Source organism: Paralichthys olivaceus, chromosome 22, assembly GCF_024713975.1.
Source record: "Paralichthys olivaceus isolate ysfri-2021 chromosome 22, ASM2471397v2, whole genome shotgun sequence".
Classification (NCBI taxonomy): Eukaryota; Metazoa; Chordata; class Actinopteri; order Pleuronectiformes; family Paralichthyidae; genus Paralichthys; species Paralichthys olivaceus.
Genome location: NC_091114.1, coordinates 11,944,798 through 11,959,269, shown reverse-complemented (window position 1 = coordinate 11,959,269; position 14,472 = coordinate 11,944,798). Strand labels below are relative to the sequence as shown.

Sequence of the window (14,472 nt, the reverse complement as noted above, 5' to 3'; positions counted from 1 at the left end):
GTTAAAGCCAATACTAATTCAGTCAGTGCTTCATGGAAATGAACACTGACAGAAATAAGTTGGGGTCAGAGCATGATCACACGGGAGCGACGACCCAGGAGCATCTTGGGATTGGAGAAATGCTAAAGGAGGATCAAAGGTGGAAGTACGTTTCGGCAAATTAATTACATTCAAATGATCTGTATTCACCAGCACATTTGATAATTTGAATTTAATTTATGCTGCTTTATTTTTAATTGGGTGATGGAACATTGTAGTCCACCTGACAGGAATACACAACATGTAATAATAAGCATGATGGAAATGAATAGCACAAAGAAATGTCATTACAAGAGGAATAATCATATCACTTTAATTTAAAAGATTTTAATTGGAATAAAACGTTCGGTCATTACCGTTTAAATTAGCTACGTGTAGTAACATTTACTTCAGTCGCTTCTGAATATCCGTGTCAAACTTTAATATCTGAAAAAAATACACGATGGATTACAATGAAATTTGATTCATGAGCCACAGGGGGTTGACTAAGTTTGTGATTTTAACTCAAATACCACCAGTGGGTTAAAGTTCATCCTGGGGCCACATCTTTCGGAGGATTTGACCAAATCGTCTGGGGAGGCTGAGCCGAAAAAAAGACGGGTCTGGGGAGAATTTCCCATCTGAGTCGCCAGTTTGTGCCGCTCTTACCATTGCATCGTTCGCTATTTTGAGGGGCTGCAAGAACTGAAGACCAGCAACCCACATAGCCAACTCGTTAGCTATGTCAGTGGCGTGCAATGAATCATGGAATAGGTTGCGCAGGGAGGAATTCACCCGTTGGATCGGTCATTGCTTAATAATGGCAGGAAACATTTATCGAGTCTTTGAAATGGGCCAAGTTTCCCTGCTGTTAAACAAGCGGTCTTCAAATGCAGCCTTGTAAGAACTCTGGTCAGATTTTAGTTCTTTTGTTTAATTTAAAGCTTCCCGTTAAGATTTCACGCTACTTTTTTTTTAAAACATATTGAGTGGCCCCCAAAATAATTTTTATGAAAATGTTGTGATTAAAATGGATGTTGTCACGTCTGATCTTGCTTCCAACAGAACGTACAATCTTGTCTTTTCTATCTTAAATTCCCTTTTGTAAGATTTGACTGTGCTTTTCATTTATGAAGATTTCAGGAAAACAGTTAGGAATGCATACACTTGTAACTAATCTGTCAAGTTGCTCTAAATGAAAGCATGAATCACTGGGACTTTATCCAAGATCAGATTTCCCATCAATGACTTAAAAACCCATAAGGGGCCATGTGTAGATGAATGCCCTCGATCTCTGAGTCAGCTAACAGGAAATATCCAGTTCAGAGTGGGCATTTCAATTAAGGAGTTAATGTAGCGCTGCCAGAGGAGCACATAGAAATAGACGTTCCCAAAACGTCTCGTCTGACTCCCACTTCCCCCCCGTTTCTTTCCAGCTGTTGTGCAGAAGCAACCATCCATCACCAGCTATTTGTGAAGCTGGTGTGTAAAGTGTGTGTGTGTGGATGTTTGCCAAGTGAACAGCTAGTGTCTGTCCTTTGTGTCTGTGTGCGTCTCCCAGGTGACACATCACATCTTGTCACAACGGTGACTCACATTTGCTTGGAGTGGTCCAAGGTTTGGGGGACAGGAGCGTGCACAAAACACAGACACACACACACTCACACACACGCCTCCAACTTGCAATTACTGTAAATGCTTGAGTGCACACATGCTCACATACTGACACTAGGGCACCAAATTGGGTAGGGATGGTTAATTATTAAAGGTAGGGGCGGAATGGGACATCGCTAAGATGGTATTTTCTTTACTTTACTTTTTGTTCTTTCAAAGCCCCATGTGCTATTAATATAGTGAGCCGAACTTCTGGCAGCACCCCTTCTCCCACACACACAAAACCCCTCTTTTCACCTGCCACGTCACATCATGCCAACAAGCTGTGTAAAGTGCATCCTTTCATAAGACTGCTGTGTATTTATCCAGTGCAGGTGCACTCGTGATTAACTGACTGAGGATTATGGGAGCGAGCGGAACAATCAAGTAAAGAAAGGTCATAGCTCGGCTGGGAACAAGACTCCCGGTCCCCTGTGCTCCAATTGAGCTTTTCCGGAGTCTGGATTTTCTTCTATTGTGAGCTCGGCAGCCCTGCAGGCTCGTCTTAAATGGGTCGTCGAGAGCCTGCAGAGCCGTAGACGCATCCTCAAGACCCGCAGCAGAACAGTAAGTCATCTCGTGCCTAATTATTTTATCTTACGTAAAATAATGTTTTAAATGTGGCATTTCATGTTAATGTGTCCTCCAGACTGAGATTTGAATATTGTTCTGCTTTTGATGTAGTGGGCTGCCTCAATTATATAGAATGAAATGTTGACACTTCTGATGTTAATTAATTTTGACCAAGATATTTAGTTTTTAACAACTTGTAAACAGCATCAATGTCTGCTATTATCTATCATATAATCCAGTATCTATTTATATACTGAAATGTTTTGATGTTTTAAATCCAAGTTTCTTTTTTCCTTTGTTATCTTTGTCTTAACTGCGTATAAGAAAAGAAGCAGGGTCGTCACATAAGGGTAGGCAAAACATGCAATCGTCTGGTGCCCCAAGAACGGCACCATGTCTGGAAATATATGTTTGTGTGTGTGTGTCTATTTGGGAGCTTATCATTCGTTTCTTTGGAAGATTGCCAGTGTGGTTCGATGCAGGAGCCCCCCAGGTCCTTTTTGCCAAGGGCCCCCAAAGTCCTTTGTAGCACAGTTTGATGCTAAAAATCCCTTATGAAACATTATCATCTTTAGGCCTGAATCCTCGTTGATACTATGACATAAAAGCTTTGGAGCAGAGGCTGAACTTAAGGATGGAGGCGACAGACACACTCCATCAGATTCAGAGAAACGCGTCCTGCTGCCCACTAAACACAGAGAACCAGAGTGGTGGGCAGAATATGTGGTTCAGCGTTTCCCCTTCACGAGAATAGCACAGTAATCAATTCCGTTTAGTACAAATCCAATGCACTTAAACTTCCAGCGCAAATAACCATGGGCTGCAGAGCAGAGGTACATTTATCGATAAAGCAATTAATTCAAATCCCTCCTCCCCCTCATCCTGGCTGCTGCATCTTGCAAAGGACACTTGATAATGTTACTCAAAAAGTAACTTGTTACTCATTTAAAAAAAGTAACAAGTTCTCATAATAATAATTATTATAACATTTTAGGATTGTAAAGCAAGGATGGTGTATGTCTCTGAATGGTGGACAACGGTGTGGAGTAGGGGTTCAGTTTCAGCTTGGGTTTGATACTGAGTACGTCTTTTAAGATGCCCACTCACAAGGGGTCGCTGGTGGTGGGGGTCACCCAACATTTTCATGTAAATATATATATATAAAATTGTAATCAAGTAAAACATCCAACAATGGATTGTTTCAAGATGGCGCCAACAACGACTGCCTTGGTGTGTTTGTAGGAACTTTTTTGTCTTACTTTAACTACTTACTTAAAATGGTAAATATCTTCTCGTTCATGCTGCACAACAATATAATATGTTACATTGTTTTCTATTTGCTTGCACAGAACAGAACACAGCCAATTCCTTGTACATGTACACCTACATAGCAATAAACCCTGATTTTCTAATAAATGTGATATTAAAAACCAGCATTAATGTATTTAATCAAACAGTCGTTTAGTTTACAGCTCAAAAAAGAAAAGAAAACAATGTAAGGGTGCAGAATTTCTTCAATGTCATTGACAAGAAACCTGGTAGAGTGGGGCACGAAATAATTGATTCCAGGAATAAGGGTGTGAGGAATAAAGTAAAAGACTTAATAAAGTAAAATACTTGATTTACTTGGGCTGTAAAGTCATTGGCGACAACACAAGCGGTTGTAGTTGTAATATAAATCGCTGAGACACATGCAGTGAGTCAAGTGTGACAAGAAAAAGTAGAGCCAGACCGGAATTCTATATTTTACTTTCAAAATAAAACCATTAACCCTGAGAAATAGTGCAATTAGGCAAGTCTGGGGCTTTTTATCCGGAGTAAAACAAATAAAAGCACGTGTTCAAATGTGTATATTCACTCCCACGCGTTTCTGTGGGATTTACAGGAGAGCTGCGACGCATTTATAGAAACCAATGCTTTACTTTGAAAAGGTCCACCGGTAGTGTGGCTTTGATTTTCTCCCACTTCCCGCTGGCTCGGCTCCGCAGAGACAAGAGGATGCCACGGGGAGAAGCGCTCCGACACACGGCGTCCGTCCTGCGGTCTCCCGGCGTCGCCTCTCGGCCGAAGCATCTCTGATGGGCGCGCTCGCTCTCCTCCTCTCACCGCGCTCCTCGACGCTTGGATATTTCCCGAAGCTGCGAAATGAAGCGAATGAATGTGAGCAACAAGAAGTGTCCCGTTTTCTGTGCCCGTCTCCGGCAGCATCGCCATCTCCTCCCGTGTGGACGCGGCGATCTGTAGTTGTGTGCCCCCCTGAGGATCTCATGTAGTCGCCACTAGTGGACTACCCCAAACTTTTACCCGCTCCTCTTTTTTGTTGTCCTCCTCGAGGTTTTCCGCCTTTGAATCAAAGCCCTTTTTTTTCTGGATAGATCAACTCCCGGACAACCCGACGAACCTGACATCTGCTCCCGGCGACATAACCGTTCTTAGCTGGTTATTCGCATCTTTCACAAGCATCGTCTCCGGGGTGGGAACACGACGGATGCTTGCCTTGCTCGTCTATCCCGAGATTTTGTCCCGTCTCGTTCTGTTTTGTCTGTTTGTCCCAGCACAGTGGCATGAAAATTCATGAATGCGTCCAAGGACATGTACAAATTACGCATGCACCATGGCGGTAGTAGGCTGTGCGTAATATCCTATTATTATACCCCCACCACATGAATGCAAGTAACCAACACATTCTGTGTCATTCCTTGTGTTTTGGAGAAGATTTGGCAGATCCATCCTAACTTGAATTGGTGTGTGGATGCGCATGGAGCATGGGCGTTCTGGGTAAGGCAAGGCAGCCGATTGTAAGGCTTCAAACCTGGAGTAAAATGTTCTGTTATTTATATTCTGCATTAGGAATAAGCATTTGAGGAAGGACAACACAGAAACCTCTGTTTTTGTCCTAAAGTCTATTGGACCAGATATGTCCTAAAAGTCCTCGGCACCATTTATACTCTAGAAATCAGTGTCTCTAAATGTGCCAAAAAAGTTCTTGGCGAATTAAAAACCTATCATCTTCACCTCTATGCCTTTGCCATGAATAACGCCCCATGCGTGTGGATGGATCAGGGAAATCTGCGCGCAAACCTGCACGTCTGTCCATTTGCCAACCCCCCCTCCTCCTCCTCTAACCCCTGCGTGTGCGCCCCTGGCCGCGCTAACGTTGAACCCTTGCTGTTGTATGTGTCCCAACAGCCACGCTGGAAGTCGCCCCCCATGTGGCCGTCGGGAGTGGGGAGCAGGCAGCCCTGCCCGCGGGAGTCGGCGCTGCGCAGGGCGGCTGTCAGCGGCAACATCAACGCCCTGCCGCCGCACCACGTCCCCACCGGCCGCAGCGTCCGTGTCTTCATCTGTGCCAACCCCGACGGTAAGAGCCTGCATGCGTGATATCCCCTTCCCTTCAGTTTCCCCCATCCTGCACACTCCTCTCAAGCCAGAGGACCATCAACATGACACAAGACGCAGCATTCTCACTTAATTTTACAAATGTTTCCCTCCAGAGCTTCTGCAGTGTTTGACATCAGCTACCTGCAGAGGAAATTAGTGTAGCCGGCTTTATGGGATCTATTCTCGAAAAGCAATCTCAAGGAAAAATGTGCAGCGTTCACCCACAAGTGCAGGGAAACACTTTGGCTCCGGCATGTGATGTGTAATCTATAAGGTTAATGCATTTTGATTGAAATGCTGGTGATCTGCAGCACTAACATTGAAAGGGAAGTCAGGACTCTCAGATTGGGCTCAGTCATTGCGCTGTGACATTTAAAAGACCCACTTAACCTGATGGAGCCACTGGAACATGCCTTAAATCAGGTTACACAAGGCCACATGACAACAAAAAGAAACAAATGGGTGCATGATTCATTCCAGCAACACGGCAACACAACAGATTGCCTCGGACACAGAGTGCACGGTGTGAGCAGAGTGCAAGACGGCCGGGGTCGTGAGGGAGACACCCAGTTGCAGCTCTGTATTTGAATATGCCCTTTGGGCCAGGGGGGTAAAAATAGGCTCAGTAAAACTGGAGTAAACAAGGCGAGGGAAGTAGAGTAGGCTATGAGGGAGAGAGAGAGGTTGAAAGAGAAGGAGGGCATGCCAGGATTAAAAAAAGGGAGGTAGTTTTTTGTCGATACATCACTGTCATTTGCTTGCCCTTGCTGCAGACCCAGAAAAGAATGAATGAATTGACCTCAGATTATTGCACTGTTATGATCTGCAGTAGAGGCACAAAAGTCTGGCGTTGTGTAGCCACCTGTAGCTGACTCAGTCATTCAGATCATCTCGTCACAGCACAAATTTAACCCCCCCCTCCCCACCTCTATCCCAAAGTACATGTAGATGGAAAACATGGAGGCTATTCTAATAGTTTTTTTTCCGCTCAAATGGAAAAGTACACATCTCCGCCTGAGCTGTGAAGAGAGCTAATTATGCACTGATGTTTCCAGTGAAGCGAGGTGCTGACGTGCAGAGCCATATCCCAGAGATGAAGCCAAATGATATGGATTTTTGGGGGCCAATGGCTGTATCGACATCAGGGAGTGAAAAATGTGCACCAACAAAATATCGGTCGCTATATATCCCCCCCCCCCCCCTCCCAAAAAAAATTGGTAATGATTCATAGTGCCAAGTTCAGACTACACGGTTTTCAAATTCATCAGATCGCTGTGCAGTATACAGCGTACTGGTGACAGGTTGTGATACACTACACAACCTTTTACCATGACAACCCTCTGACACTAATTGTCACCCCATCCTGCTCTCTGATTGGCTGTTGTAATTATTACAATGAATCAACCAATGAGTGTGCTAGAAATCTAGTTGTGCCAACATGGACGATTGGCAACAGCCGATGGGGGGGCTCTTCCAAAATTTGTCGACAGTTAAAAAGCCAGTCTAAAAACCTGTCATGTGATTGACACCCTTTCAACAATAATGTAGATATTTTGCAGAGAACCTTTTCTTAAGTCACTACAGTATTTTGTGGACCGAGGGTCAATAAAAATATCACCAGCAGTGTAGACAAGACTTCATACTTTACAGTTTAACCATAAACTTCAGTATAAATGACTACAATTAAAAAGAAAACGCAAATACGACTAAATATATTTGTATTAAGAAATAGAAACATTAAACTTAAAAGTAAGTGCACTTTTCTTCTGCATTGTTTTTCTGTAAAATATAAGTTTTCATGTCGGCAAACATAAACGTGTACTGATGAGTGTATTGGTTGGCCGATAACAAATGGGTCGGGCTCTAGTTTCCAGTTAAGCGAGGTGCTGATGTCCAGATATCCACACAGCGTCTTCCTACAGAAACGCAAGATCACAATAGTCCAGTCAAGCACATAATGAAGTATTCTTTGCGTTTGTTTAGATCTGTACGGATGAGTTCCCTTTGTAATTCCAGTTGGGGCCACGTGGTCAGCAACAGAACACATTCAAACTGTCTTTACTTGCAAACTTTCTTTCCTCTGTAGAAAACTCTACCCTGCTGATACTTCATGTGCCGTTATTCATGAGTGTGACCCTGGTCTGCCCTCAGTGCCGCTGCAGAGCCTGTATTTCCTTGTTCACTAGAGGGGGCTGTCCATGCATTTATTTAGCTGTAGTTGTGCAGTATAATGTGCTCACAACAGGCAGAGAATCAATAACATGCATCAAATGCATAAACGCACATTTTTCATGGCACTCGCTCGCAATAAAAGAACCGCTCCTTAAATCCCATCACTGGCAGAATGCTGCTGTGGCCTTGAGAAGGAGGTAGCAACTCTGCAACTCTTCCCCAGCATGTGGAGGAGACACAGAGTATTTATCCCTTCATGTCTCCGAAATATAAATGTGTGAAGGAGAAACTCAAGGCCAGAGCAGGATCGCGCTTATGTTGACGAATTTCCCTCAATGGAAGTTAACGAAATAAACGTCGCGCATAACTGTGTGATCCGTGATAGCAGACGCAGGGCGGGTGAATCATGCTATCTGCAGTGATAATCACACCATCATAACCGTATAGCAGCACTTTTTTTATTGTGTATGCGAGACTGGAAGGGGAGGGGGGCCACTCTCTACTTTGATCTACAGCACTGAGAGTTTTATGTGCTCTATAGTGTTGGCTCTGCTGAATCCGCTGACCCTAATGCCCTTAATCAAAAAGCCACAGACGACTGTGACGCACCCACTGCTGCATTCAGCTGCACAGACCTCTGCCTGGTTCGTTTGTGTCGTCCATGAAGAGGCAAGATGCTCCAGCGGGTTTCAGGCCTGGAAATGTCCAGACCGTGGACTGTACATAAAGATGGACGACACAACAAGTAAACTGAGGCCAAAGTGTCACGACCTCTCGTCCTGCCTCCTCCATGTTAGTTGATGGGACAGGAACTGTTCAAACTAATAATGTCTGAAAGCAGCTATATTTCTTTAGATGTCAGTGCGGAATGCAGATTCTACAACTGAAAGCTGACTTCACAGTGTAGTGATACAGACTCTATAGATGTATTTCAGTATGTGCCACAGTTTGTCAAAGCCGAACAACAAATTTGACTGGATTTACGTCCTGCTCCTGTGCTGTTAACGAATCCCAAGTTTTGGGCTCAGGTGGATGAATCCGTCTGTCGTAGTGTGTGTGTGTGTGTGTGTGTGTGTGTGTGTGTGCGTGTGTGACAGCTACAGTCGATCAATTAAATTCCCAACTATCTGTTCGGGCCTGTGGCCAGACTACAGCAACAAACAAGCCTGACATGATTTATTTCTCAATGTTTGTGTGTGCATTATGCAGACAGTCTCAGCTGTGTGCGTGTGTGTAAATCCATATAAGCATATCAAGACATCTCCATTACTTTGCTGTCGTCACCTCAGGGGCTCTGGCATCGGCTCCTGTGCTATAGGCAGCTATTTGTATGCAAGCTATCACTTAAGCTGTTTAAAGTTGATAAAAGCGAGAGGCCTCAGGGATGTGATGCATAAAATCATCGCAGCCCTCCCATGCACCATCATCGAGGCTTTAGTATGTCAGCACAGAGGCCGCTATCATTACATCCCACGGTAATTCCCAAAGTTCCTGTTCACTCCGTTTATCTTTTATTTCTGTTTGTGTTAAAGGTTTTTTTGGATTCCTGATTATCTCGCCTTAAAGAAGAAAATTTATTATTTCAGTCTCATCCACTCAACCACTTTTTGAATAGAGTCTAGTGAAAGAGAGCCGGTGCGAGTGGGAGGGAGGACAGGTGGAGAGACTGTATCAAGGGCGGCTTTTGTTTAGAGAAGGATCCTCAAAATGTGGTGGGTGCCGGGTTCTTTTTACGAATGAGCCAGGTCCCCGTTCTGTTAAAAGTTTATGACGCAAGCTTATGTTGTTCTCCGCCTCCTTGTGCCTGCTCGAGTCCTGAAGGGAGCGAGGAAGCTCGCTGTGTTTCGATTTGGCAGCAGGGTTTGTTTTGTTTTTTCCAGTGACCTCTCCCAGAGTTTTTCCCAGATCGCTGTGGAGCAATCTCACACCCCTCAGGACGTCGCTCCGACAAATTCAGCAGTTGCCCTCTCACGCTCGTCCAACTCCCTGCGTGTTCAAACCATTTCACGGAACACACAGTAAAAACACTTCACCGGGGGGCGATGGAGGTGATAGCGAGCAGCCTGCCGGATGCACCTGAGTAAAATTACACGGTGATTATCCACTCGTAACTAACGTAATTAACCTCCGGAAAACTAGTGTGGTCTGCGAGCGGTTTATATCTAATGGGAATTTTATTTTATGTGAACATGAAGGGCTTTGCTCAGGGAGGGTTTGAGGCATAATAGTGTTGAGATTAGAAAAACGTGACCGGTAACTTACAATGAATGTTATTTACAGCCTGTTTAAAAGATATTTTAAGTTTGGGAATCTATTACTATTTAAAACTACACCATAATCTCATCCTGTGCCACAGCATTTCAAGTACGTCTCTCAAACCCTATTATTCTTACTGAAGTCAAAGTTGTGTATTATCTACTCTACTGCAGTTTATTCTATTTTATACCACTTGTTCTCTTGTCTACCACATTTTGAGAATCGGCTGCAAAATTCCCCCGTGTGGGCTCAACAAAGCTCATCTTATCTTATATATACTGATAATATTTCCATAGCTAAAGAGTAGCTACTTTACTTTAAAAATGAATTCAGATTTTACACATTCCCACAATGAAATCCTCCTTGGAGTAAAACTAATTGTTCTAGATTAGAAAATAAAGTGTAATCATCTGGCTTTAGGAGTTTCCAGTGAGGCTTTATAAAAATAGACTCAGAGTAAATTAAATTCATGAACTAAATCTCTCTTCACACAAACTGAAGACAGAAGCTCAGGAACTTGTTACCTACGTTAAAACAGCATCACACCTTTAATGAACACATGTTTCTGAGCCACATTTGAATATGAAACCACTGCACACCATGAAAATATGCTCTGGGTGTCCATGGTTACAGAGACAGAGACGTTGTGGCCGATTTCAGGGGCTGCTTCTGTCGGTGGACGATGTCTACTCCACCCACAAGATGCGAGTCACTGTAACATCCAGGTCCATGTTATTTCTATTCCACATCGTCAGTGGTCAGCATCAGGTTCAGGTCGTGGCTCAATTACCACCAGTGGAATTCCTCGGTCTGGATTCAGTGATATTCGGGCTGCTCAGGAAATGCAGCAACATCTGGCCTTTATGGATGGCTGATTTTCACAGCCACAATTTGCCTTCCGCGTCTTCCAGGTCACTCGCTATCGATTTGCTCACTGACTGTGCGTTTGCATCATGGACGTGCAGCTTCAGATCTGCACATTAGAGTTTCTGTGGTATACAAAGACGGAGGGGGGGGGTGATTTAGTTCCACGCTTTATGTGAAACGCAAGAAAAAAGGCCCTGGAGGCTGTGAGCAGAATTTTAACCTAAAAAGTTGTCAATACACCTGTTTGTAATTCTTCCGACCATGTAATTAATCTTAAAGTCTTTAAAATGTTTGAAAACACAGGAGTTATTAACTTAACAACAAATATTTGCTTGACTGGTGTTTCCAACTTTATTTTGATGATTATTTTGATGACTCCCCACCCCTCACATGCATCTGATTCTAAAGACTGCTAAACGAGATCTCTATATATATTATCTAGATTGAAAATGATAAGAGCCTTGGTCTCAACCTGTGACGTTTGTTTAAAGGGTTAATTTACCTTTGTTTAATTTTCTAGCTCTTCTCTAAGGTTCAAAGCGTCTTTCTCATAAAACACTGTACGTACAGTTGTTGAAATGTATTATTGGAAACATCAGGGTTTAGCCCCGCAGGTAATTTGAGTAGTATTAAGCTCCATTATCGCAGCAGCATAGATGTTAGGTTCACAAGAAGTTTGGTGGATTATCCAGAGTAACATTTTCCCGAATGACATATCATAAACTGATTTGTTAAACTTTTTCACTGTTTTGTGCATAATGACAAAAGTTCCTTTTCCCTCCACTGTATCGGAAAGGAATCTGAACCAAACCCTTCATGCATCCCAGATACAAACATGCACGCTGTTGCATCCGTTTTGATTTGGATGCACCAAATCAAAGCATTGTTTCCATTTCATTTGCTCGGACACTTGTCTTTTGGACTTTGCCGTCTCTCTCTCTCTCTCTCTCTCTTTTAATCACAGGCATCTGAGCAGTTTCTGCTCACTGAGCGTCTCTGAAGTGTCGGTTAGTGTTTTTTGATGAGAGCTGAGTGATTGCTTCATCAGAAGCATGTTGATGAGCCTGGGAGAGGGCGGCTGAAGAGTGACCGCCGCGTGGAGGCAGCTGAGGCAGTGTGATATCAGTGCAACTAACTTTAAAGTGTCGGGATGATTTTGGTTCATCTTTTCTTATCAAGCAGATCATATGAATATTCACTGGTTACAGCTTCTCAAAAATGTGGTTTTGCAGTTTTTCTCTGTTTTATCTAGAATGGAGTCTGACACGTTATTGAAAATCTCTAATATTTTAACGTATTAAACCCAGAAATTCTTAGAACGTTAGAGGGTCACACTAAATACTATTGATAGATATACTCATGGGTTTCTGCAGGTTTCAACAAGTTAGACCTTTTAAGACCATAATGAACAAAATTTAAGACAAGTATGACAAATATGAAGGAATATTGGAATCCCAGAATTACACTTCCCCATTATTGAAGATAAAGTGAAACAATCAAAAGATGAATTGAAGCAACGCGTATGAAAGACAGATGGATAAGAACGGACAGGAACCAGGAAGATTGGCTGTGTTTCTCTTTTCGATTGGTCGCCCATGAGGAGGAAGAGAGAAAAGAAAAGTGAGAAAAATGTTTTAAGGACATATCTGAAAAAGAAAAGATCGGTCTGCACTATTGAAATGAACAGATTGGAAAAATCCTCGGGAAGGACACACACACAGCGAGAGAGGGCAAACGTAGCATCCGGTCTTTGTTGCTTTGCATGTGGGCGTGTGCACAACAGACACACACATACGTCAGGCTGCCATAACTCATCATCATCCAGCAGGAAAAAAAAGAGAGAAAGAACGAGGTAGAGAGAAAAGCGTCTTGCTGTTATCAGCAGAAAATACAAACAGCAACACAGTTGAGTCTGTCAGGTCACATGGAGACAGCGAGGTGCAGATTTGAATCCCAACACTTCCCAAACAAGGTTTCGTCTAAATCTATTTTCTGCAGCCATGAAATCATCTGTGAGACCTTCTACATGTATGCTGCTCTAACGTGTCTCTGATGGAACCAGACTAGAGCTCCACTGAGGCAGCAGCTGCCATTTATTTCATTTGCATACTATCAGACGCGTTACGGCTTTGATTTGACATTTTGCTCGGGTCGCTGTAGGCAGATACGTGTACGTTCGCCGCCCGGAGCCTTACTAAAGATAGACGAGAGAACGATACGTCAGACTAAATCTGTGGGCTCCTCCACTCACGCGGCGCATGACACAGTTTTTCGCGGCCAAAGGGATGTCCGGCGCTCCGTCCGCCGTGGTTGCGCGGGGCTAGCTCGCTTCTGTTCTCACCCGTCCGTCCACTCCCTTCAGAGGAAAGGACGGGGGGGGGGAGAGACTGAGCCTGTCCAAATACATTACAGTAACCATTTGGAAGACAGTGAAAAAGAGGAGGTGAGGGGGAAAGAAAGTGGGACACGTCAGCAGGCCGTGGGCTCTCGCTCTGTGACACTGCCACTGTCCAATATGATCACTGCCTTTGTAATGTGGCATAAATTCTGCAACAGTGTGTGTCAGCACTGGCTCTGCTGGGAGATCGTATTTTTTTAGTGGATGTGCATGTATAGATCTATGTACATGATATACTGCTGCTAATATGGGCATGAGTGATATTCGATGGGAAAATATTAGTCATTCGACACAAAATTTGACTGTTTAATTTTGAATTAATCACAAATTTTAAGCAAAAGTGACATTTGTTTACATATAAAGGATCCGCCACTCGTGTGAGTTGACATTTAAAACGTTGGTCAACAAAAGAAATTTGAATGCGAAACCTGTTTTTTTATACATGAGTGCTACAATAAGATCCCCCCCTGTTTTCTTTTCAGACACAGAAGCAGAGAGGAACGCACTGAAGGAGCACGTCTACCCCAAACTACGAGACTTCTGCAGGGAGAACTATGGGATTGAATTCCAGGTAAATAGCTTTTTAACTCCTTTTATCTTCACCTCCTTCCGGCCTTGAAGATCTGTAACTTCCAGAGCTGGAGTTTGACAGAACTGACTGTTTATTGCCTCCGAATCTACATCATGGTGTACGCAGTCATGGTCGCCTGAAGGAAACCCCTCAGAGCTTCATGCAGAGGTCTGTGTATCTTCAAGCAGACAGAAGGCCAGCTCAGATAAGGCTTCTATCGGCGAGGTGCTGGCAAAAATGTAGCTGCGGATAAAGCGGCATAACGTGAGGGCTTTCCCTCTGTTGTTGTCGGAGAATTGCCGAGCTCTCCCCGGTGGTGTTCACTGATCAAGATCATTTGCATTGCAAATCAGCATCAGTGTACAGAGAGAGATTGCTATCAGAGGTCTGTTTGTTAAACAAAATCCAAGAGCGCCCTGGAGTCAGACAAAGATTTCTGTCACAGATTGTTCCTGGAAGGGTTTGAGGAGATTTGCAGGGGCTTGTGATCGATTAGATCATAAACAGCTCCGAGCACATGCCATCTTAAGTTGTTATGACGAGAGATGTTCCTATCGACAAATCTCCTCCAATAGACGTATAA

The 14,472-nt window shown here is 43.6% G+C and overlaps 1 protein-coding gene across 2 annotated transcripts in view; it reads left to right on the top strand.

Moving 5' to 3' along the window:
* The first annotated feature begins 4,263 nt into the window (after window positions 1-4,263).
* LOC109634927 (NACHT and WD repeat domain-containing protein 2) overlaps window positions 4,264-14,472 on the top strand; it is a 40,153-nt gene continuing 29,944 nt past the window's right edge. Inside the window, exons 1-3 of one of the 2 annotated variants that reach the window (XM_020095785.2) lie at window positions 4,264-4,404; window positions 5,434-5,605; window positions 13,801-13,889. In XM_020095785.2, the coding sequence (XP_019951344.1) occupies window positions 4,390-4,404; window positions 5,434-5,605; window positions 13,801-13,889 (276 nt within the window). In that variant the 5' untranslated portion in view covers window positions 4,264-4,389. Of the gene's footprint in view, window positions 4,405-4,588; window positions 4,718-5,433; window positions 5,606-13,800; window positions 13,890-14,472 lie in introns of those variants that run through there. The other variant, XM_069519208.1, reaches the window with a different exon arrangement.